Source organism: Tyto alba, unplaced genomic scaffold, assembly GCF_018691265.1.
Source record: "Tyto alba isolate M040663 unplaced genomic scaffold, T.alba_DEE_v4.0 Super-Scaffold_2, whole genome shotgun sequence".
NCBI lineage: Eukaryota > Metazoa > Chordata > Aves > Strigiformes > Tytonidae > Tyto > Tyto alba.
The window spans coordinates 933,474-957,238 of NW_024881282.1; the positions used below are offsets into that span (position 1 = coordinate 933,474).

Below are 23,765 nucleotides of genomic sequence, written 5' to 3' on the forward strand. Positions count from 1 at the left end.
CACAAAAACCCAAAGTAAAGTGAAGTGGTGTCAACCAATTTCCTGTGCTGCCATGAGTGACACACAGGAGATCCTCAGTCACCGGCGCTCCATCCCACAGAAGTGAATGAGCTCTTGTATGGGCAAACATTGACATATTTAATGCCTGACTTGGTACATCAGGTAAAAAATACAATGGGAGGATTCAGAAAATGCAGAGAGGACAGGGAGTCTTGTCGCAAAGGCAGCAGACTCTCTGCTTTTAGCATGCAGGGTGGAAAATCAAACAGTCCCAGAGAAATTTGCAAACATTGCAAAACCCTGTATTTCATTTTCCTGTATTAAGCAAAGCTGGTAGATAGAGGTGATCCAGAGGCAACTGAGAGGTGAAGGCAGGTCAACACAACCTGCATATAATTTGCTAAAATCTAAACCCAAAGCAGCATCACGTATGGCATGTCCCACCAGCAGGATAACATTGTCTGAAGGCTGTAAATACCAGCTGGGATGCGATAAAGTTCCCTGATGGGGAAGGAATGTTGAGACAAATCTGTGAAACTCGCTGCTGGTGTGTGATCCCAATGAGAGGGGTGCCTGATCCCCAGACTCAGCAGTGCATGCCGTGACTCTTGGACAAGCATCGCTCCTTAGGGACTTCTTTACAAGCGTGATTTCTACCTCCTCGTGCTCACCATCTGCATCACAGCTCCACCAGGAACAGCCAGCAGAAGGAGAGGGTACAGCTTTAGCTGTAGAGAGACCACTGTTTTGCCAAAAAAAAAAAAAAAAAAATGTGTGGAAAGCACACTTTGCTTTTAGGTGCAACCCCTAGTGCCTGAAATGGGGTCAAATGGATCCAGGTGCTTGCTGGGGGCAGGAACAGCCGTCACCTCCTCTGCAGGAGGATTTCCTTCTTAGAAGGAAAAAGAAGAATGGTGCCAATTAACTAATCCAAAGGGTTTCCAGGTTGCCTGGTCCCATCCAGATCAAGGTGGCTGGATTGTGGTGCACTCGTGCCGCAGGCATTTCACATTTGTTTTTAACCCATTTCACAAGGTTTAAAGAGGTCAAAATTCCAGAATATCATTTTCAAAAGGTTGAAAATACTTTGGGTTTTGATTTCATAAATATATTTTGTATTCTGTAGGTTGAAGTAGTTTCATTCTGATAAGGCCAAATGTGTCCATTCACCTATATCAGTCTGCTATAATGTCATAATATTAAGAAGATATCACAATGGGCATCTCAGTAACAGCGGTGAGGAAATGAGAGCAGAGCTGTGAGGAGAGACAGTAATAACATTATGTTGCTAATCTGCAGTGATTTCTTCAAAATAAATCACCGTGACATCATCGAACTGGTCAAAATTCAATCTGGCAATTGTGAAAATGTTATCAGATGACTTTGCTTTCAGAAGGGACCAGGGGAAGAATCAAAGGGATTTGATCATTGACATAGGAGTAACTGATGTTGAGTGAAGTCAGAATCCTGTTGCTGCTCATGCAGACAAAATTTTTTGACTGTTTGTTTCACAGACCAGTTGTATATCTGAAACAGTTTCTCAAGGAGGTGGGGTAGAAGCAGAGTGAACTTCCAAAGGAGAAATACCAGTGCAACCAGAGATGCAGTTCAAAAGAGAGCAGGTAAATTTTCCATTAGAATTTGCACTTATGCATCTCCCAGTTCCTTTGAGACTAACGTCCCCTTGGGAAGCAATTTTGTGACCAAAATTCTGCTTTTTGGACAGACTGGTTTAGGGATCCTGCAGAGCTGCCTGGTGTTCCTGGTGGAAGCCCTGGGCATGGGGATGTGTCCCCCCAGGCTGTGCCCAGCACGAGTCCCTGCGGGAGATGGGGAAGGGGGGAATCAGGGGAGGCTGATGGGAGAGGTGCCAACTTCGGGGCTCTGAGGCACTTGTCTTCTGATGTCCAGCATCATCACAGGGGTCAGAAGATGATACAAGGACTGTAGGGTGATGATGAGACAGGGTACCATGCTCAGGTCCTACAGGTTGTTGGCCTTTATGCCATCTTCTCTGCCCTCAGGTTTTAAAAAAGAGTATTTAACAAAACCAGAGCCTGAGAGGACGATGCAGGTATCTCTGGATAAAGCCACCACTCCTACTTCCTCCATTATCAAGGTTAAGAGAAATGAAATATTTCTCTGGGGTCATTAGTCTGATGAATTCACTGAAGATCATTGCAATAGGAACACACAACCAGCCTAGCCTCATTGAGGAAGAAGGTGTGGAGACTGCAGACACTGGAGGCAAGTTCCATGAAATTAGACCAAATCAGGCTCAGTGTGGCTGGACATATCAGAAAAGGTAGGACTGGATCTGTGAGGTCTTGGACAAAACACAAAATATATCTTGACGCATGGAAGCTTCTCCTTTGTAATACAGGTGTAGTTTCTAGTGAGCACGAGGAGATTAGAGCACAGAGGCTGGACAGAAATGTCACCGCCACCCGTCAGGATGGATGTCTGGTGATTAAAGATGTTGCTGTTGCTGGGCAACAGTTTCTGGACGTCACAGGCTGGAGTCAGTAATGCAGTACCCTACGAGAGAAGCAAGGATGAATACCTAACCAAGTGGCCAAAGGACCATCAACACCACGATGCTACAGTTTTGTGCTGTCCTTTCTGTGCTAATCCTAGAAATCATAGACAATTTGATCAAAAGGGGCATGAAGGGCTCATCTGGTCCATCCCTCACACTGAAGTGAGTTCACAGGTTTCTAAAAGAGGCTGGATAAACTCCACCTCTCTGCAAGAAGAGACACAACAGTAGGGTCAAGAGCCACAAGACTAACCACGCTTAGCCAAGGTGCCAAGAGGAAGAGGAGGAGGAGGAGGAGGACACCGGAGAGCCATCCACTGGTGACCGTGGGCAGCAGCTCCCGGGCATGGGCTGGCCAGATCCCTGCGTGATCCAACCAGGTCAGCCTCAGCAGCCACGATGCCTCGTTTTTCTCCCACAGCTGGAGACTAGGATTATTCTGCAAATCCTGAAACCCGCCCAGCATAACCCACCTGGAGCTTCTCAAAGGACCCTTGTGGGGCAAAAGCTGAGGGTTTATTATGCCTGATACAGAGCTATAAACAACTCCAATGGGTCACACCCACCGGCTGAAGTTTAAGATGAAGAGTTTGTTACCTAGAATGTGGTTTCAGGGGTAGGATTTAGTTTGAAGTTTCTTTGTTTGAATCTACAGAGCACCTCAGCTCGCCTCAAAGCAGATGTGCTCCACAGCTCCACGGACCGCACTGACTCACCACCGCTGACTGTCATGGGAGCTTGGACCCCAGGCCCATGTATAGTCCCAAATCTGGGACACGGAAGGTAGAGCTGAATCTAAGGAAAACCAGAAGCTGAATTTTTAGTTTTTCCTCAGCACTTTGAAAAGCTGTATGACCTTTTATGGTGTCCCACTTTGTGTACTCAGACATCCAATTAATTTTTTCCTCACCCGTGATCTACTTCATTCTCAAGGTTGAGATTAATGTATGAAATCTGTTTACATGGAGCTAAAAGCTGCTCCATCCGGCAACGTGCAAACATACGGATATGGAGGCATAAACAGAAGATTTTGTGGTCTTAAACTAGGTCAGAACATTAGTCCATGTCCAATTCAAAAGATAAATCCAACTTTTGCAATGAACGTGTAACCCTTCTCAGGATCGTCTCATTCATGTAGATTTACTACAAAGTTCCCTGGAACTTAACAAAATCCCATAATAGCACAATCCCAAAATGCATAAGCAGAGGAGTTGGATGGTTGCTACTAAAAATAATAAAAAAAAATAAATATCTCAGTGGTATGCATCAGAATATCCCAGATCTGACCCAGTTTCAGAGTTTGTCTACAGACTCCTTTAACTTCATAGCTAGGGCCCGGTTTTTATGTCTTGTGGAGCAGATGAAGTTTTACCAGTAAGAAATCTGTGCTGCTGTGGAGAGCCTTCCCCCTTCCTTGGAAGAAAAACCCTGTGAAATCTGTTAAGACAAAACCAGCTGAACCCGTTGCAAGGTCTGTGGATGGTTAGATATTTCAGTAGGAAAGCTGCACACACGACTGAAATGTGAGATTGGTACAAAACACAAATGTTGACCAGAATAAGAAGCAAGTGAGGCAGCGTTTGGACATGGTTTATTTTTACATCTCTGTGTACCGTCACCAGAGCTACTGTACTTACCAGGCTGTGAAGGTGCTGGTGTGAAGTAGAAGTTGACAACTTACACTGTTTGCTGGAAAAAGGGAATTTTGTGATGGCAAATGTATTATGTAGGGACAGGGCTGAGCAAATGCAGATAAGAGGAAGGGATCGACAGGTGGAAAGCACTTGTAGAAAAATTGGTATGTACATTATTGCTTCGGGCGCCGTCGGTGGAAAGTCAAACACAGAAAAGCGAACAGCAAACGTTTGGAAGACGCGCGGTCCTGTCAATTATTAAATGAAGCCGGCAGATCGCCGTGACTGGGAGGCAGCCGGAGGACAGCCGGGTTTAGGGGGAGCTGCAGGCACGGCGAGTGTGTGCAAGGCTCACGGCAGCACATTTCATATTGCAAACCTAAATCAACAGGCAGCAGGGTACCTGGTCACGTCACTCTGTAAAGTAGGGGAGCTGTTTTTAGGTTAAATACAAACTAAAATTACTACGAATTTCATCACCCCGGCATCACACAGACCCTTTAGGACTGCAGTGCATTAGCTGCGCTCTGTTCTTGAGCGAGGGGCCACCTCCAGGATGGCTGGGAAGCCCCATTAGCACCAGATGGACAAATTGTCGTGTCACATCTATCCCTGGAAGCAGATGCTTTTGGGGGTGGGTGACTCAGAGCCGCAGTGTCCATCGGCACTGCTTGGCTGAAATGAGTGGAGTGCTTGTAGTTTAACCCAGTTGTGGATTTTGCCTGTGAGGTTCACAACGGCCACCAGATTTGTCAGCAGGTGACACACATCAGCTGCATCAGCCTCCAAAGGAACTGCTCTGTACCTCAGGGACCTGCTCTCTACTGTCCACAAGCTGATTACAGAAGCACTTGCTCTTCCCTGTGGCTTTCCCAGTCTGACTCACTGGATTTAACAAAACACTCAAGCACAGGATAAATTTCTCCTTCCTGAGCTCACACAGCAATGTCCCTGCGGTTACTGCACAGCGTGACGCTGCTGGGTGCTCAGGTCCCCAGCCTCTGACCTCTTGTTGGCAGATCGAAGATGCCCAGCGATTTCAGCAGGCATTACGTGGACATACAGACTCCCTGTCTTCAGACATCTACTTTATGGACTCTTGGAAAAATACAGGGGAGGCTTCTGGCAGCTTCCCAGCCATGGGGCCAAGTCTGCGTGTTAAACACTTGCATTTGCCTTGCATCCGCCTTTATTTTTGCATGGCATACGTCTTACCTCCTGCAGACACCAGTCCTTTCCCAGCATCTGACTCACATGATGCTTTGCAGCATGCATAGCAGCACCCATGTGTCCTTGCTGGTTTGGCAGCTTGGCACCTCCCAGGTGACAGTACCCAAAAGACTCTGCAAGAGACAGAGCATTCCCTTCCCCTGACAAAAAAAGAAAAACCCAGGTACAATTTTCCCATAACTCCCTCATGCTTGCCAAAAAACAAGCACCTAACTCCCTTTCACAGCACTGATCCTTGCCATTTGGATTTTCCATAGCAGGGTTTAGGACAGCTAGGAGAAGTTCTCAGTACAATTCCCAAAGCAGCTTTTGCAGCTGTACAGGGTGGGTGGGAAACAAAAAGCTAAAGAGAAGGACCTTCTCTCTTCTCCCTACCAAAGCTCTCCAGCACATCCCTGCAATGCCCAGCTTCTCCCAGTTTGCTGGAACCTGCTGACAGATGGCCAGGGCATCCCAAGCTCCAATCTTGGCCTTGTAGCTCTTCTTCGTATGGCTGGACGCAGCCCCTGCCAAGTGCCTGCACTGAGATTGGTGGTTTTCTCTGCCTTCATCCCTCCCCAGCACGAGTGCCTCTCGCAGCACTCCTGCAGCACGCTCTCTCTCACGAGGTGGGGGCTGCTGCCCCTCACCTGCAAGGTCATGGTCTCTCTTTCTCCTCCTTTTCACCCTGCTCCATCCTTCTTGACCACTCAGCTACTGGGATGAGGCAAAGGCTGGGATGATAGCTCAGAGGAGGGGACCAGCCCAGGAGAGAGCCTGAAGGCACTGATCTGGGGGCAGAAAGGAGCAAATGGTTTGGTGTGACCCTGCAGACATGACAAAGTCACAGGGATTTGGCTTGCAGGGAGGATTATTTTACACTTGGGATGGGGTGGAAGCTCTGCTAATGACAGTCTGATGCTCTGAAAGGGGCAGCTCAGCCAGCCCAGGTGGGAAGCACGTCACTTATGCATCGTGTGCATCCCTAAGGAGAGGTGGCAACGCACAACCAGCACCACGTGTCGCAGGATGCGCTCGGATTGCACCGCCTGCCCACTGCGCCCTGTACCTCCGCGCCAGACCAGCCTACCCTCATTTAAATCATGACCTGGGAGGTGGGGAGAGATTTTTGTGATGTTCCCAGAAGAGACACAGGCAGAGTAGACGATATCATGAGACAGTAAAAAACATACAGCCCCTTGCAGACCCTGCAACGAGACTGGACCCGGTTTTCTGGGTTCGTGTCCTTGGGTTACAGCCCATAGGCCATTAGTTCCTGTCTCCGTAACTGTAAAGATGTGAGTCATGTTGTTTGCATAATAAAAGCTGAGGAGTCTCATATGATCACATACCTCTGGGAACTGCCATTTTCATATAATAGACCAATATAGGGATATCATAATTAAAAGCACAAGTCTGGCAACACTGTTTGTAGTTCTTCAGAGACCAAATTTGCTGTTAACAGTGAATTCCTTGATGAAAGTCTGCTCTCAGCAGTCTTCTCTCCCCCACCTGCAGGGAGAACAACTTCATGACATGGCTATACCAGCTCTGCCCTCTTGCAGACTTTCTGAGAAGTGGGGCATCCCAAAACGGGAAGTGGAATAATGTGAATTGCCGTAATCCATCCCTCCATGGAGAGGAAAAGAGCTGTACTGCAGAAGAGATGACAGGTTTCTCCTCGGAAGTGAAGGACCATGAGCGATTTTCTCCAGCAGATGATGAGCAACCAGCCTGGAGAGGAAAGGAAGGAGGAGACCAGCGTTGGGGAATTGCCACTCTGGGACTAGACCCGCTGCTGGGTCCCTCTCCGGCAGAGCAGGACGAGGATCCGCCTGCGGATCTGCTTTGTTTTCCAGCTATACACGAGTGGGTTGAGGACAGGAGGCACCAGGAGGTAGGCATCAGCCAGCAGCGTGTGAGTGGGGGGGGGCAGGCCCTTCCCAAACCTGTGGATGACGGACAAGCCAATGAGCGGGATGTAGAAGATCAGGACAGCACAGAGGTGGGAGATGCACGTGCTAAAGGCTTTGGCTCGTGCTTCCTGGGAGATGATGCTCAAGATGGCCCTGATGATCATCATGTAGGACAGGAGGATGGTCAGGGAGTCCAGTCCCTTGGTGAGTATCACCGCAGTCAGCCCATACAAGCTGTTGAGCCTGACATCCCCACAAACCAGCCTCAGCATGTCCTGGTGCAGGCAGAACGAGTGAGACAGGGCACGGGACCTGCAAAAAGGCATCTTCTTAATAAGGACAGCAACGGGTAGCACCACACAGACACCCCGCATGAAGATCATCCCCCCCGCCTTCATTATCAGGGAGCTCGTCAGGACAGAGCCGTAGCGCAAAGGGTAGCAAATAGCCACGAAGCGGTCAAAAGCCATGGCCACCAAGACCCCAGACTCAATGGCAGAGAAGGAGTGGATGAAGAACATCTGGACAATGCATGCCTCAAAACGGATGGAGGTGGACTCAAACCAGAAAATGGCCAGCATGGTGGGCAGGGTGGAAAGAGACAAGCCCAGGTCTGCCACGGACAGCATGGAGAGGAAATAGTACATCGGTGTATGGAGGCTGTGGTCTGTCTTTATCATCCAGAGTAAGGTGCAGTTCCCCAGGAGCATGAGGAGGTACAGGCAGCAGAGAGGCAATGCCATCCAGTAGCTGCTCAGTGGCAGACCGGGAATGCTGCTGAGGATGAAGGTCAGGGGACTGGACCCAGTCCCATTGGAAGATGACATCTCACGCACTGATGGTCCGAGAGTCTGGAAATAGTTGTGTCTTGGAATAAAAGCCCTGCTACGAGACACTCCTTGCACCCCAGCTGCAACAGTGTTGGGAGGACAGGTTCCCGAGAGCCAAAAAAACCCTGTGCAGCCACCCTCATGAATAACCATCACATCAACACAGTGGACCAGTCCCAGGATCGCTGTCTGGGCTGTGCACAGCAGCAGATAACAAGGAAAGAGCAGCACGGCATTTAATGTAATCTCCCCATGTTGTAGTCCCCAACCCTTAAATACCCAGAGTTTCAGGAGGGTTGGTGCTCAGCCCTGTGGGAGGTACCTGAAAGCTTCACAGCAGCACGGGCAGGATGACAGCCTGGGCCCAGGGGTGCTCCTGCCTGGGGAGGAGGAGAGGTGGGATGGGGACCAGGAGGTCAGGCTGGTCCCTGCAGCAGTAGGAGGAGCAGCCCTGGCCGTGCTGGTCCCTGCAAGGCTGAAGCACCCGGACGGGAGAGGGAAGGGGAGATGCAGGGGGAGAGAGACAAAGGCAGGGAAAGGTCAATGTTTGTGCTGAACCGAATGCAGTCAGACCACAAGAGATAACAGCTCACTCTGAGATGAGAAGTAGCCCCATTACATGTGACTCCGTATTGATTTCTTCCCTTTTTGTTTAAGTATGGCAAAATGTATAACGTTTTAGGGAGCTTTATCAGCTAAACCTGCAGGTCAATTAACCAAACCAGCCCTGATGGAAGGAAAATGGATTTGTGCTTTATAGCTGCCAAAAAGGTTAAATGGAAAGGAAGGAATTCAGAGGCTCAAGTAAGATTGAGAACCTGAAGTGGTGTTTCGTCTGCCTGAGACCATTAGAAAGCCCAACAGCAAACATCAGGTCTCCATTTAAGCGCTCTGGAAGCTGCCGGCTTTCCTGGGCAACTTCAGTGCCCTGGGAGCACCAGCCATCAGCTGCGATGCTCAGCAACAGGAGGCTGGGGGGGGATTTCCAGAGAAATATTCCAAACAGGCTTCTCTGTAAATGCAGTTAAATTTATAGCATCTTAAAAGCACAAACTGAGCAGCTGGTGGTCACAGCAGCACACCCTCAGTTCTTTGCATGGTGGAGCAGGGAGAACATGCAAGTCTGTTCAGCTGGAAATTAATATGTTTTTCATAACCGAGGAGCACAAACTGATTAAGATTTGTCCCAGAGTGTGTCTGCACACACATGCATGTGCTCTGAGAGCTCATTTTGCAGCAGAATAAAACAACAAGAAAATAAAAGAAGAAAGAAAAGAAGAGAAAAGAAGAGAAAAGAAGAGAAAAGGAGAGGAGAGAAGAGGAGAGAAGAGGAGAGAAGAGAAGAGGAGAGAAGAGAAGAGGAGAGAAGAGGAGAGAAGAGGAGAGAAGAGAAGAGAAGAGAAGAGAAGAGAAGAGAAGAGAAGAGAAGAGAAGAGAAGAGAAGAGAAGAGAAGAGAAGAGAAGAGAAGAGAAGAGAAGAGAAGAGAAGAGAAGAGAAGAGAAGAGAAGAGAAGAGAAGAGAAGAGAAGAGAAGAGAAGAGAAGAGAAGAGAAGAGAAGAGAAGAGAAGAGAAGAGAAGAGAAGAGAAGAGAAGAGAAGAGAAGAGAAGAGAAGAGAAGAGAAGAGAAGAGAAGAGAAAAGAAAAGAAAAGAAAAGAAAAGAAAAGAAAAGAAAAGAAAAGAAAAGAAAAGAAAAGAAAAGAAAAGAAAAGAAAAGAAAAGAAAAGAAAAGAAAAGAAAAGAAAAGAAAAGAAAAGAAAAGAAAAGAAAAGAAAAGAAAAGAAAGAAAAGAAAAGAAAAGAAAAGAAAAGAAAAGAAAAGAAAAGAAAAGAAAAGAAAAGAAAAGAAAAGAAAAGAAAAGAAAAGAAAAGAAAAGAAAAGAAAAGAAAAGAAAAGAAAAGAAAAGAAAAGAAAAGAAAAGAAAAGAAAAGAAAAGAAAAGAAAAGAAAAGAAAAGAAAAGAAAAGAAAAGAAAGAGCAAAACCAGACAAACAAACAAAAAGATTTCACATGGCCAAAGAGTCAGGATTGAAAGAAAGACAGCGGTGCCTGCAAGTAGCTCAGCTCGGCACGGTGCCGCTCTCCTCCAGCAGCCCTCGGCGCGGTGCCTCAAACACCCGCTGCCCGGTCACAGGAAAGAGGCACACAGGGACAAAAGTTAGAGCTGGCTGTCCCTGGGAGGAGAGAAAAAAGCACTGAAACCAAACCAGTGTGGGAGAGGGAGAACTGGGACAGCGAAAGAGGTAACTGAGGGGGTAAAGCACCTAAAGCTGAGGAGCTGAAGAGCCCCCTTTGCTCCTGTTGGGAGCAAAGTGATCATAGAAATAAACCTACATGACCTATTCATGTAGTACTTGAGAGAATGAGGAAAATTTTTAATTATTGATCAAGATCAATTTTTAGGGTGGCTTTTCATGCCAAGCCTATCTGCATATATCAGATCAAAATTAATATTTAGCAAAGCACTTCGCCATCTTAACATTCTCTAACGTGCTGGTTTGTTGTTCCTGCCAGAGACTTTTGAAAATCCTTGTTTTGATGCAAATCCCCCAGCACATTGTTCTCGTGGGGGCAGAACGCCGGTCACCTCCAGGCAGCCCACGCCGTACTTACCCCAGGTCGGAGCAGAGGCCAGGAGCTGGGGCCAGGCAGAGCCCTGGCTGCGCTGCGGGCAGGCGCTGGGCACCCGTATTTAACCCAGGCAGAGCAAACCCAGGGAGTCCCAGCTGATTCCTCTGCTCTCCAGGGGGTGGGAGCACCACAGGACTGCTTACAAGAAGGTTTTCATGTCTTCTCTGAGAAATAAAATGGCAGAGTGCAAAGATGGGAGTGAAGGCAGCTTTGGGGCACTGGCTATTAAAAAAAACAAACAAACAAACAAAAAACAACAAAACAAACAACAAAAAAAATTGCAAAAAGTGTGTATTCAGAAAATTCCACAGTTTTGCCCTGCTCTGTGAAACTTTTGCATTCTGAAAAGTGAAGAGACTCAGCCCCGGTGCCACCCACACCCCCCCCTCCCCGGGTGCTTCCATGCAGCTCCCCGATTATACATAGGTACACTGTATATATGTATATTTGTATATGTGTGTATATTGCATTTAAATAGATGGGTTAAATACAAGGAAACAAGGACAATAAGAAAAATCCCCAAAGGTTACCAAGAAAGAGCATAAACCAAAAAGAATCAGCCAACGGCTTCATGATCAGAAACTTTGAGAATTTTTTTGATTCTGTGATGAGTTTCTCATAGAGATGGTGGATGCTGGGGTACAGAGCGGGGTGGTGCTCCCTTTGTCCATGGCTGTGGGGAGCCTCCAGCTGCCTGTTCCCCACCACTGATGGGGTACAGACTGGGGCTCTAGGTGTCTCCTCACCCATCAGTCAACGTCCCTGGAGAATGCTGTGACACCCTTGGGCTGGTGCCGAGGAAGAAGAGGACAAGAGCATGGTCTGATTTTGTCCTTGTCCATGCTGTAGATGAGAGGAACAGAGGAACTCCTTGCTGAAGGCTGCTCTGGCTCCAAATTATTTACATGAGTTCAAAAGGAAATTTGTGAGAGTGTTGGAAGAGGGGTTGCTGAGGGCTGCGGAAAGCAGACCAGCCCCCTCCTGAGCTGAAAACAGCAGGATGCTGGAGCAGAATTAAGGGGCAAGATCAGCCACCCGCCCGGCAGTTTTGTATCTGCAGACTTGCTGAGAGTGTGCTCTGTCCCACCACCCGGGTCGTTAATGAAGTGGTTAAACAGTACTGGCCCGGGTGTTGCCTCACTAGTCACATCAGCCAGACCCTGTGCCACTCATCGTGACCCTTCGGGCCGGGCAGCTCAGCCTCTTTTCTCTCCTGGGACTCCAGGAGCCCATCCAGGAGGTGAATAGTTTACTGTGGTGGGGAGAAAACTGAGAATCATTTCACGGTGCAGAGCTGCGTGCACAGACAAAATCACCTGGAGCAGCTGAGTTCTTCCAGCGTGGTGCTGTGCCCCGGGGACAGATAAGGGTGTCCTGTAAAACAGGGCAGCCTGTGCCTCATCCCGTGTCGGTGGCACCCAGCCTGGCCGCGACACCGTTCTGCAATGAGAAGTGCAGGTATGGCTGTGCCTTGAGAAGCTGCTGAGTTTTGGTCTCCAGGACCTCCTCCAAGGTTGATGTGTGCCCCATGTGTGCTCCTGCAATCTGTTTTTATCTGAGACCCCTTCCACCAGCTGCAGCAACTGTGTTTTTTTGCGGTTGTCAGGATTTGTCCCTGACTTAGCCCACACCACCTGGGAACAGCAGGAGGCTGAGCTCAGGCACCGAGCTGCTGCAGCCGATCAAGCTGTGGGTGTCAGACGAGCACGGTCACCCCTCAGAGGCTGCCTTAGAAGCAGCGCAGCTCACACTGAGCAAAGCTGAAGCCAAGCAGAAGTTTCCAGCATTTTCTGGGAGTTAGAGCAGTCTCCCCAGCACTTTCTGCAGCAAAATACCCTGAGAAAGGCTCTGGCTGCTTTGCTTGTCAGGCAGGGTCTTTGTCGGGACTGTGTGAGGAAAAAAACTATTCCCAGATGGCATTTTGTGAATATATTTTTCAGGTTGTTGTTATTGCCATAACGTACCTTGTTGTGCCCTAGCTGAGGGCAGGGGGATGAGAGACATCTAAATTGACAAACTATACTATGAACATAAAAACTACAGAATTTAGACCAAGCAGAAACATGCTCACTTTGGACTTGGCAAGGCAGTTTTTTTACCCTTACCTTCAAAGGCCCCTGGAACTTAAATTTACAGTCTTTATCCTTTCCTGGGACTTCTGTTCTGTGTAAGATAACGTATATTCTTGCAATGGGACAAAGCATTTACCACCACGTCCTTCCTCCACAAACACCACGTGTCTGTGTCTGGGATAGACCCTATCAGGAAACCTTCAGGGCTGCAGATGTTTTCAGCTGTGGCAACTGCTCAGGGCTCAACACAATGGGGTATGGGTCTGCAAATGCTGCTGCAAGTGGTAATAGTGGAAGTTGCTCAAAGATTGAACTGAGTATTTGAAATAGAGCCCCTTTTCCTTTCCTTCTAGTGTCAGTGCAAATATTTCCACTGGCTTCACTGAGGCAGGGCTGAGCCTGAGCTAGGAATCCAAAGCAGGGTATACTGACTTTTCTTTGTGTTTCATCCTTGCCTCTAAATTCTCATTGCTGATTATAATAACATATTGGATAAATAGCGTTCTTTACTTCAAAGCTCAGGAGCTCAGGCAAATCTGCGTGGAGCTCATGTCAGCACTCAAGAACATCAGCCTCAGGGCTGCATTTTTCCCACCCCTGACAGGTTTCCCAGGCTTGCAGACTTCTCACCTCTGCTCTATCTGTTTCACTGTGAGCACTGGCAATGCCTCCCCATCTTTTATGCAATGAGAGGATTGAAGCCCACATACTATTTCTTGGCCATGCTGTCCATCGTTCTAACTGTTTGTCTTCAGGTCGTAGTGCGCTGGACACACTCTGGTTTAAATACAAGGAAATCAGCTGCAGTGCTTTTTTCCCTCAAACCTTCTTCACCCACTCACTGTTGCTCATGGAGATGTCTATGTTGCTGCTGATGACCCTCAGTAGCTTTGTGTCAAACCACAATCCCCTGCAGCACCAATCAATTTTAACCACTTGAAGGATGACCATGACCATGGTGGGACTGGTGTTCACGCCCTTGTTGTCTCAGGAGGGAAAGTGCCTGCACATCCTGGGCTGGATGCTTAAAAGACTGCAGAGAGGCAAAACTGCAAAAACTGGGAGGTAGATTTTTATTTTTTAAAATTATTGGCAATAGCTTCACCCCTTTACTGTGGTCTGTGCGTTGGTAAAGCACAGAGCACTTCTCTGGAGCTCTGTCCTTAGCCTGGGCCACTGGCCCAGCCTGGTGGGGACACCACGGAGGCTGATGTGGAAGATGCTCAGCATGGGGCAGGGCAGGGTGTCGGGGCACAAAAGGGCTTGGGGCTGAGAGGTAGGGAGGAGTGAGGGATGCCTGGGGGGGGTCGGCACCCACGAGAGGAGAAGCTGAGCCTGCTTCACTGTGAGCAGTACCATCTTCGGAGGGTTAGTGACGTTTGATCTTCGGTCAAAATCAGGACTGTTGAGGGCAGTCTAGATGAATCACCCCCTGACCATTGCATTGGGACAGAAAAGCATAAGGGCGAATTTTGCCAAGCACAGGAATTGCTCAGGTGGGTTACAGGAGCAGATCACCATTAGTAACGAGGTGATGTCTCAATAAGAACAATTATTTTCAAGCATGCTCAGGTCGGAATTTCTCCTGAAGCCCACATCACTGTCCCTGATGCCTCAACACACTGAGCAGACCCCGCTTTACCCTTCCAAGGGCCCTGAATGTCAGCACCTCCAGCCCTTTTGCAACCAAGCCAGTTCTGCAGCCCCAGTTGGTGCCTTTAACCCTCAGATCGCTCCTTTCCCCTCACAGCCGCACGGCTCAAAGCACAGTGATGGTGGCTCTTACTTTTCACCCTCGGGTTTCTCACTGATGTGCAGGCTCTTACTGCACACACCAGTTCCTGAGCAAGGCTCATCATTACTAACTTGCAGCAGTGACCTGAATGGGTTTAAATACATGTCGCTTAAATAAAGTTTTAAAACTGAAACCTTTTCCGTTTTCCCCAATGTTGTGTTGCATCTGTATTTCTATTCAGTAGACACCCAGAAAATACTTTTATTGAGAGATCGTACGCTTTATTCTCGAGCACTGCTACCATCCCTCTTTTGCTCTGAAATGTCATCAGGCAAGATCATGAGCTTGCTCCTTCCCAGCCTTGACCATAGTCACCACGCTGCGCCTGTGAGCTTGCAGGGTGCAGCAACACAGGGTGAACAGGGCAGGGGGTGGGTTCCCCGGCTCCCCCTCGCTCCCCTCACACTTCCCTCTGCCTTTTAACCCTATGAGGCCTCGAAATCAGGAGTGCACCCCTGCTCCATACTGTTGCGGTGGGGCTGGGCTCCAGAGCAGGGATGTTCCTCCAGGGCACAGCAGTGAGGACCCAGCTGGGTGCCCCAAACAGCAGTTGGGGGGAAAAGCAGAGGGGGTGACTAGTACATGGAGTAGTCCTGGTGACCAACTCATCCCAGTTGCTTCTAAGTTAGGTAATAAATAGCCCACAGAGCGATGTTAACCTGCTGGTGGTCCTATAGGCTGTATCAATACTGTACCAATAGTTACTAATGTCAATTATTGTCTTTTTTGAGTCTCAAGCCCCTTAAGGGAGGCATCGTCCCCATTGAAGGGGCATTTCCCTTGGCAAAGAGATTCTCTGTGCGAGTGTGTCTTCTTAAGGTGTATAAATACTCGATGGGATGCAGTGAAGACAAAGACACGTTCTTCTCAGTGTTATCCAGTGAAAGGACAAGAGGTAATGGGCACAAACTAGAAAAAAACAGGAAATTCCATTTAAACATGACAATTTTTTTTTTTTTTTTTTTTTTTATGATGCGGTTAATCAAACACTGGCACAGATTTCCCAGGGGGGCTGTACGGTCTCCATCCTTGGAGATGTACAAAACTGGGGTGTACACGGTCCTGGGGAACCTGCTCTGGGTGACCCTGCCTGATCAGGGAGGTTGGACAGGACAATCTCCAGAGGTGCCTGCCCACCTTGGTGACTCTGTGACTCCAGACAGCACGTTTCCCACTGTGACAGCACAGCTCTGGTGGCACTACGGTGCATATCTCATGCTAGTAACATGTTTTCAGTACAGAAAATAAACACACAACATTCTAAGACTGCCACAACACCACCTGGCTCCAGAGGAGGGGCAGACCCGAGTCCTGCTCTGCCCCTTCCCTTCTGCAGCTCCCGAGTGCTGTCACACTCCTTCTGCCTGCACCAGGATGTGATGAACCTGGCCTGTGCCAACACCACCCCCAGCGTGGTGTACGGCCTCACCGCCATCCTGCTGGTCATGGGGCTGGACGCCGTCCTCATCTGCCTCTCCTACGTCCTGATCCTCAAGGCTGTCTTGCGGCTGGCGTCGTGGAAGGAGAGGCTCAAGGTGTTCAGCACCTGCATTGCCCATATCTGCGTGGTCCTGGCCTTCTACGTGCCCCTGATTGGGCTGTCCGTGGTGCACAGGTTTGGGAAGGACCTGGCTCCACTGGTCCATATCACCATGGGGAACATCTACATCCTGGTGCCCGCTGTGCTCAACCCCATCATCTACGGGGTGAGGACCAAACAGATACAGAGGAGGATCCTGATTTCAGTCAAAATTTACAATGACAGAACTGCCCGTTGAACTGCACACAGCTCTGACTCTTCTTGACTTTTCTTAGCTTAGCTTTCAGGATGAGGAATGTGCTCTTCTTCTTTATGCAACAGGGTGCCTTAGCCCTTGGCAGGCGCTCAGTCACTATCACAACACAAATAACAATAATTTATGGCTGCAAATTGTCGAGCAAATATACTTTGTGCAGCAAGCACTAGTACTCTAATAAAAGCCTACACAAGCTCAGCAGGTTGATGGCTTTATGGATGTAGTCAGAGCCCTTCAGGAGTTAACATTTAGCTGGGACTTGTTCCTTTCCTTGTAGTGCATCCCAGTGCATCCCAGAAAGGCAGTGAGACAGAGACACAGTATAAACCACTTTCAGCTAATATTAACTTTTTCACTGTGACTTCTTTTCCTTGCATTTATTCACTGCCTATAATTTAGAAAATTATTTTTTTGAAAGAACAGATAAGTACTTCTGTGGAAGCAGAAATTCCTAGCAAAAATTTTATTAAGAGCTTAGTTTCCTGAATTAGGAACAAATTAACTCATTATCCACACCGCACAAAGCAAAACAATATCTGTAAGTAGCAGCTTAACATATTTTTGGGGAGATGTGCTGGGTGTAGCTGGCAAGGTTTTGGTATTGGAGCGGGCTGCAGGGGTGGCCAGGAGGAAGGACTGAGGTGCCCTGTGCCAGGCACAAATGGTTCCAGCAGTAACAGACCCATCACACACCAAAGCGGAGCCAGCCAGGGCAGTTTGTGGTGCCTCTGTGAAAACATAATTAGGAAAGGGCAGAAACTGTCAGGCAGAGAGGAGAAGTGAACAAAGAGGGAGGGCCAGCAAAGGGAACACCAAGGTCAGAGCAGTGGAAGGTGCTCCATGGTGGTAGGAACACTCCCACTGAAGGGACTGTGGGCCGTGGAGGACCCACGCCAAATCAGACAGACCCCGAAAGGACTGTGGCCCATGAAGGACCCACGCCAGAGTAGGAACACCCCTGAAGGGACTGCAGCCCATGAGCAAGCCCATGCCAGGGCAGATAGACCCCAAAAGGACTGCAGCCCGTGAAGGACCAACACCGGATCATGTACCTCAACATGCAGCCTGTGGATCAGCCCATGCTGGAGCACTGGAAATGAGTGAGAGGGAAGAAATGGTAGAAAGAAGCTGCTGTTTGCCAACCCTGAGCTGCACCAGTCATCGCCTTGCCAGGGGCTGAGTGAAACCTGGTGTGGTAACGAGGAGGCGAGACTGGAGTGAAGAAGTGGCTGGGTACCACTGGTGTTTTCAAGGAATCATCAGTCACAACTCCAAGGTGCCTGTTTCTGAGTGGGGATGGACAGCTCAGCACAACATTGTTTATGCAAAAACAGACCTGTGTTTTGCTAGAGCACCTCAGTTTTAATTAATTTATACTCAGTTTTACTGTCCAGCATACCACTTCACCATTCAGCTTTGCAAAGTTCTCCCATAAACCCTCATCTCTACTACTCTGGGTTTCGTTGTTTCATAAAAAGCTTTATAACATCCCAGTTCACATCCTTCCCTAGATCTCTGATCAGTAGAAGAACTGCTGGGGACAGCTTGGGGGACACAAACAGAGACCCCACAAGACTCTGTGACCCTCATGGTAGTGTGGGTGATGAGCTGCCACATACAACATGAGCTTCCTGGGTGTGGGGATTTCTTACCTGCTGGGCTGTGATTGCAAAAGCCAGGTGAGGGATGAAACAGCTACAGGTATATTAATAAAATAGGCCAGACTTTGTTCTTGTGCCACATAAATTCATTAAACACTGTAGAACAGGAATCTCCTTTTGTAATAGTCCAGCTTTATAAATACGGCAGCTGTGCAGCAAAACACATTTCGTATTCTAAGACTTGGAGAACGTAATGGAAGTAGATACATTAATTCAGTAGAAATATTATGGATTTCATAGTTTTTGTGCTGGATTTACAGCGTTGATCTATGAATCAGATCTACGGCAGCTTAGCACATGGATAAATAACTCGGGCAACAGAAATCACATCCAAGTTGTATGAGGATAATCAGAACTGAAAAGACAGCTAAAAAACCCCAGTGCCCGCAGGTGTTTGTGCTCTTCCCCGTGACCCGGGGACCTGGCTCCCCGAGCCCCCAGTGCGTACAGGGGTGGAGGAAGGGGACAGTGCCTGTGCTGTTGGGGGGGGGGGGGGATGAGGTGCGTGCAGCAGGTTTAACCTCACCCTGACTGAGACCGTCCTCAGAGCTCACGCTGGAAAATGCGAGCAACCCTCCTCCAGGCAGATGCGTCATCATCGGCCATGGCGTGTCTAGCCAAGAGGCTGGGAGCAGGCGTGGGGCTCCGGTTTGTGCCAGTGCCGCGCGCCTGAGGAGGGGGCATCACCCGGCGCCCACCCCCTCTCCCCAGCAGCGAGGGTCAGCACCTCGAACCTCACTCCTCTCCCAGCTGCCTGCCAACACAAGATGGCTCGGTCCCTCTTTCCCCCACCCTCTTTACATGGTCCAGCAGCATCAATAGCTCTTTGGAGGGGACCTGCCAGCCATCAGCTCATTTCCTCAGCACACAAAAAGAGAAGAAATGCAGCCTGTGGAGCTCAAACGAGAATGTTATTTACCTCCAGCTCACTATCAGCACAGTGACGTCAAAGCCAAATACTCCAAAAATTTTCCAGTTCTGCACAGGCTGACCTCTGGATTTAGTACCCTCCTCGGTCTGCCAAGCAGGCTTTGCTGCTTGCTGCGGGCAGTGGTGAGCTGAAATGCTACCATTTTCAGCAGATATGTACAATCCTCTCACAGTTCTTAAGTCTTAAACATAAAAGATTCAGGAGAAGAGATGGGAGTCATTTAAAGTGGATCATGTACCTGCTGCAGACTTGATATGTCTAGGGCTAGTTTTTGTAGCCCATCATGTGCTGCAATTTGCATGTGCAGTTGTATGGAAATACATACATGCTCCTGTGGATGGGATGTGCAAGAATTTAGATTCTCTTGAGAGAAAATGCAATGAGCACCTGGTCACACATCTTCTTGGTTTTGACACCATATGCAATGGGGTTCAATGTGGGGGGTGAAGGGAGGTAGAAACTGGCCATCGAGATGTGCTTATGAGAGGCAATTTGGCAACCAAACCTGTGGATTACTGATGAGAGAACCACAAGTGTGTAGAGACCAGGGATGACACAGATGTGAGAGAGGCAGATCTCAGACACCTTCAGTCTCTCCTCCTTGGATGCCAAGCTCAACACAGTCCCCAAGATTCTGAGGTAGGAGGGACCAATGGACAATAGATCCAACCCCACAATGAAGAAAACCATGATGATGGTATTGAGCCTGGTGTTGGCACGGGCCAGCTCTACCTCTGCCATGTGTTTGCAGTAGCAGTGGGACATGATGTGGGAGCAGCACTACGGCAGGCGATGAAGGAGAAGAGGCAGGGACAACATGAGCATGGCTGCCCTGGCTAAAACCACCAGCCCGTTCTTGACTGCCAGTGAGATGGTCAGGATGGAGCTCGTAGCTCTGGCAGTTGTAGTTGGCAACATGCTGAAAGCCATGGCCAGCAGCTCCACCGACTCCATAACTGAGAAAGTGTGAAGTAAAAACACCTGCACAAGGCAGGCACTGAAGGTGATCTCTTGGGCGTTGAACCAGAAGATGCTCAGCATTTTGGGCATGGTGGTCAGGGACAGCACCAAGTCAATGACAGCCAGCACGGAGAGGAAACAAAACATGGGCTTCTGGAGAGATGGCTTCATCTTCATCAGGTGCAAGAGGGTGCTGTTCCCATGGAGGGCTAGGGTGAACACTGTGCTGAATGGGATGGAATCCAGGGGTGCATATCTTCCAGCCCAGGGATGCCAGTCAAGAAAATTGGAATTGTGCTGTTGGAAGGGAGAGAGTTTGACATTGAGAGGCATCCTTTGCAAACTACACCTAAAAGTCTTTCTTTTCAATAAAACATAATAGAAAGAATCATTAAACTTTGCAAAACATACCCAGATTGTGCCACTTTCACTGCAACTCCCATGTAACGCGTGAACTGGATTTGTTATTCTGCTTGTTACTAAATCATGGCAAGGTCAGCTTGGGGAGTTTATCAAAAGAGTGTGAAGTGATATCAAGTAAAAAGGACGATCACCATTGTTCAGATATGAACTTATTCATTGCTTATTTGGATTCAAGACACCTCTCCTTCCCTGGAGTGGGTGGAGGAGCAGCAGATGGGTCCTCAGCACCATGAGGCTGGCACAGTCCTGATATCCTCCGCCAGGGACACCTTGGATTCTCCAGGACCCCCTGGCCCCCCCTGGGGTGGCTCTGCCAGCTGTGCTCAGGGGCACAAGCCACAGCTGGAGAGTGGGTCCCAGGTGAGGAAGACTTCTGGTTTGACCCAGCACAGGTGCCCTTGTGAGTTCCCAGGTGAAACTAAGAAAAAGTCACGCATCATCAGAATTCAAGCTGGGTGTTCATCCCACAACAGCTCGGGACCTACATCAGACCCTGGCTCAAGCTGTGAGTGAGCAACAGCTCCTCTTCTCCAAGGACCTCGGTCTCTCCAGCCTGCTGAGCAGAGTTCAGAAGCTGGGAAGTTTACAGCCAAGCTGTCTCCTGGGAGGTTTCACAACCCAGCTGGCAATCTTGTGTCATTCTCCCTCTTTCCAGCTGCAGAAGATTAGGATTAACTCTTGCCTCTCTGAGTTGGAGGAAACCCGTGCTGCAGAAGAAGGGAGGCAGGGACTTATTTACCTTCTCCCTAAGATGTTTCTCTTGACCAGAGTCCCAGTAGACTTTCCCTGTCTCTTTTTACAAAACCCAAGCAATTAATCACTGCCACCATCTCTGGGAGGCCCAGCCAGCCACCCCAAGTGCCCAGCGTTCCCTGAGATTTCTCCTCTAGCTCTATCAGAGTTCTCATCCTGGCTGGGGAGGCTTCCTCCACCTTTTGCCTCCCAGTCACAGCACCGCAGGCGAGGTGCAGAGTCCCAGGTGGGGTAAAGGACGTGGTAATCACGAAGCGGTGTTCAGCGGGAAGGCGCTGTGCTGGCCCACCTCTGCGTTATCAAGAACGAGCCTCCAGTCAGGTCTCCTTGCTCCTGTTTGCACTGTGATAATGACAAGAGGCCTCAGAGCAGAAGAGCCACCCCATCTCAGGCGCACAAATGCGACACCTTTACCTGCAAGGGGTGAGAACCCATCCACTGGGTCGTGCCGTGGGACTGCATGTGGAGCACCAGGCTGCCTAGCAGGTCCACGTCTGGCTTCCCTGCTGAGGGGCTCCTGGAGTGAGATGCAGCTGGAGGGGGCTTTCTGAAGAGGTCCTTCTGAACACGATGCTGGGTGCCCACCCCACGCGCTCTGGGCTCTCCCCACCTCTGCAGTGAGATGTTGCCGGTCCCTTGATGGCCAGGTCAGACTTTGGAGTGGGAGTGAAGTTACCTCTTGGCTGTGGGGGCCCTGAGACAGGACTCTGCGTGTGGTAGGGCAGGACTCAGTGGTGGCTTCCCACCACACCGATGTCTCCATGCCCTCTGATGCTGCTGAAATCACACCTCAAGGCAGCCCTGTGCACCACATTAGAAGCAGGCTGAAAGTAAGTTGGATGTCTGGAGCCACCAGTGAATTGTATGTTGAGAAACGTGAATGCAGGGAGAGCCCAGCTGATGGAAATACATGTCTGGAAGAAAAACATGTCTCCATGGGTGTGTGCCCAGGAACAGTACACAGAAGAAGAAGGGACAAAAAAACAGACCAAGGAAGCAAGGAGTTTCCATTGGGAGCAAAACGGTCTCGACCTGGGGATTTTTACTTAATTTATTTTACAACAAATTAACATGAGATTTTGATAATTAAATTCATGTATTGAGGAAAAAATAATTTTAAAAATAATATAAAACACATTTAGGGAAATACCATTCCTCCTCCTTCCCCTGACTTTTCATCACTGCAACATCTCTTCTCCCCTGTCCCAGTCTCAGCTCCCTGTGTCATCCCCACACATTGCACTCCTGCCCTCCCGGACACTTTGTGGGACAACGGTGGTGCTGGAGGTCTGGATCAGTGCGTGGTGGTTTCCTTCTGCTGCTCCTTGGTCCTTATTCATTCTCCTCTGCCTCAGTTTGGATCTCCCACGGCCCCTCAGGGCTGTCCCTGCCCTGGCGTGTGTCACCTCCTTCCAAGAGCATCACCAGCTGTGCTGTCTTTGTAGCCAAAATGCCAGCAGAAGCCCAGGTTCCTTAATCTCCTCGTCCTCTCCAGTCTCTGCAAATTTCTACTGGTTTTGGTAACTCTCTTTTGAAGGACCAGTAGCCCAAGGGGCCAGCAAACCCGTAAGTCATTGCTGTTTGTGTCATGTTTGTAGTTGCCAGACTGAAACAGCTAAAAAATTGCCATTGATCACAGCTGTGGGGATTATCTGAATGGTTTCCTGCCCTCCTTCCCCACTCACCTCTCCTGAAATACCGTGCTGATCGTCGCTGGTTCATACATGACCTCCAGCCTCAGAGACTGCAAAGACAGGGAATAACTAAATTAGGTCCAAAAGATCAGCACTCATTTATGAAGCATTCACTAAAGTTCATGGATGCTTCAAGATCCACAGAGGAAAGGTGACATTAAAATACAGCCCTAAGAATCCAGGCTGCTGTCCTGTGCCCCAGGAGCACAGAGCCACCGGGTCCAAACAGAAAAAAAATTTTACACCAACAGAATTAAGCCTGAAGGACACGTGCACAGTTGCGTGTGTACCAGGAGAACAGCTAATCATGCCCAGAGGAATATTTGCCCACCCAGAGATAAAATTCCTCCTTTGTGGACCAAAGAACTGTTTGGCACTGCTTAATGCTGAGACAGACATAACCCATGCAGTGGGAAAGGGGAGTAAATTTGTTTACAAAGTGTTGCTATTCCTGGTTATTCCCATGCAGCAGTTTCTCCTCTGTGATGTTTAGTGTCTCTGAGGTCCCAGCAGTGAGTGATTAGGGTGATTGGGTTCCTTAAGGCATATAAATATTTCCATGCATGTCCTTTTGACAGGTTGAGGGATTGCTTGGTTGTGTGAGAGAGAAAGAGTATTTGAAGGTGATGTAGGTACAGCCAGGGTCACATCCAAATCATTCAGGTGAGCTGGGTAGATGGGGTTTTTTTCATTTAATCGGGTATTATGTCAGTATTTTTAGGCATAGTGTCAAGATCTGATCCAATTTCAAATTTTAGCCAAACTGAGGTGGAATATAAAACAACCTATCCAGAGAAGCTGATATGCAGATACGGCAATACATCTAAGTGGTCTTTGTCTCTTATTGAATTAATGAGATTACTTCTAAATACCTCACATTACGTGAGTATTGTGGTAGAGAACTGCCAGTAATACACCTGCAA

At 48.7% G+C, this 23,765-nt stretch overlaps 2 protein-coding genes and 1 pseudogene across 2 annotated transcripts in view; 1 reads left to right on the forward strand and 2 right to left on the reverse strand.

The window, feature by feature from the left end:
• LOC116963254 (olfactory receptor 51E2-like) overlaps positions 1-16,402 on the forward strand; it is a 49,839-nt gene extending 33,437 nt beyond the window's left edge. The window contains exon 2 of the mRNA XM_032999375.2: positions 16,036-16,402. Coding sequence (XP_032855266.1) covers positions 16,036-16,402 — 367 coding nt within the window. The remainder of the gene's footprint in view (positions 1-16,035) is intronic.
• LOC104364251 (olfactory receptor 51E1-like) lies at positions 7,169-8,125 on the reverse strand. The gene has a single exon (XM_009970850.3). The coding sequence runs from the start codon at positions 8,123-8,125 to the stop codon at positions 7,169-7,171; it is 957 nt and encodes a 318-aa protein (XP_009969152.2).
• A 2,964-nt stretch (positions 16,403-19,366) lies between the features above and the next one.
• On the reverse strand, positions 19,367-20,295 carry LOC104361106 (annotated as a pseudogene).
• Between the last annotated feature and the right edge of the window lie 3,470 nt (positions 20,296-23,765).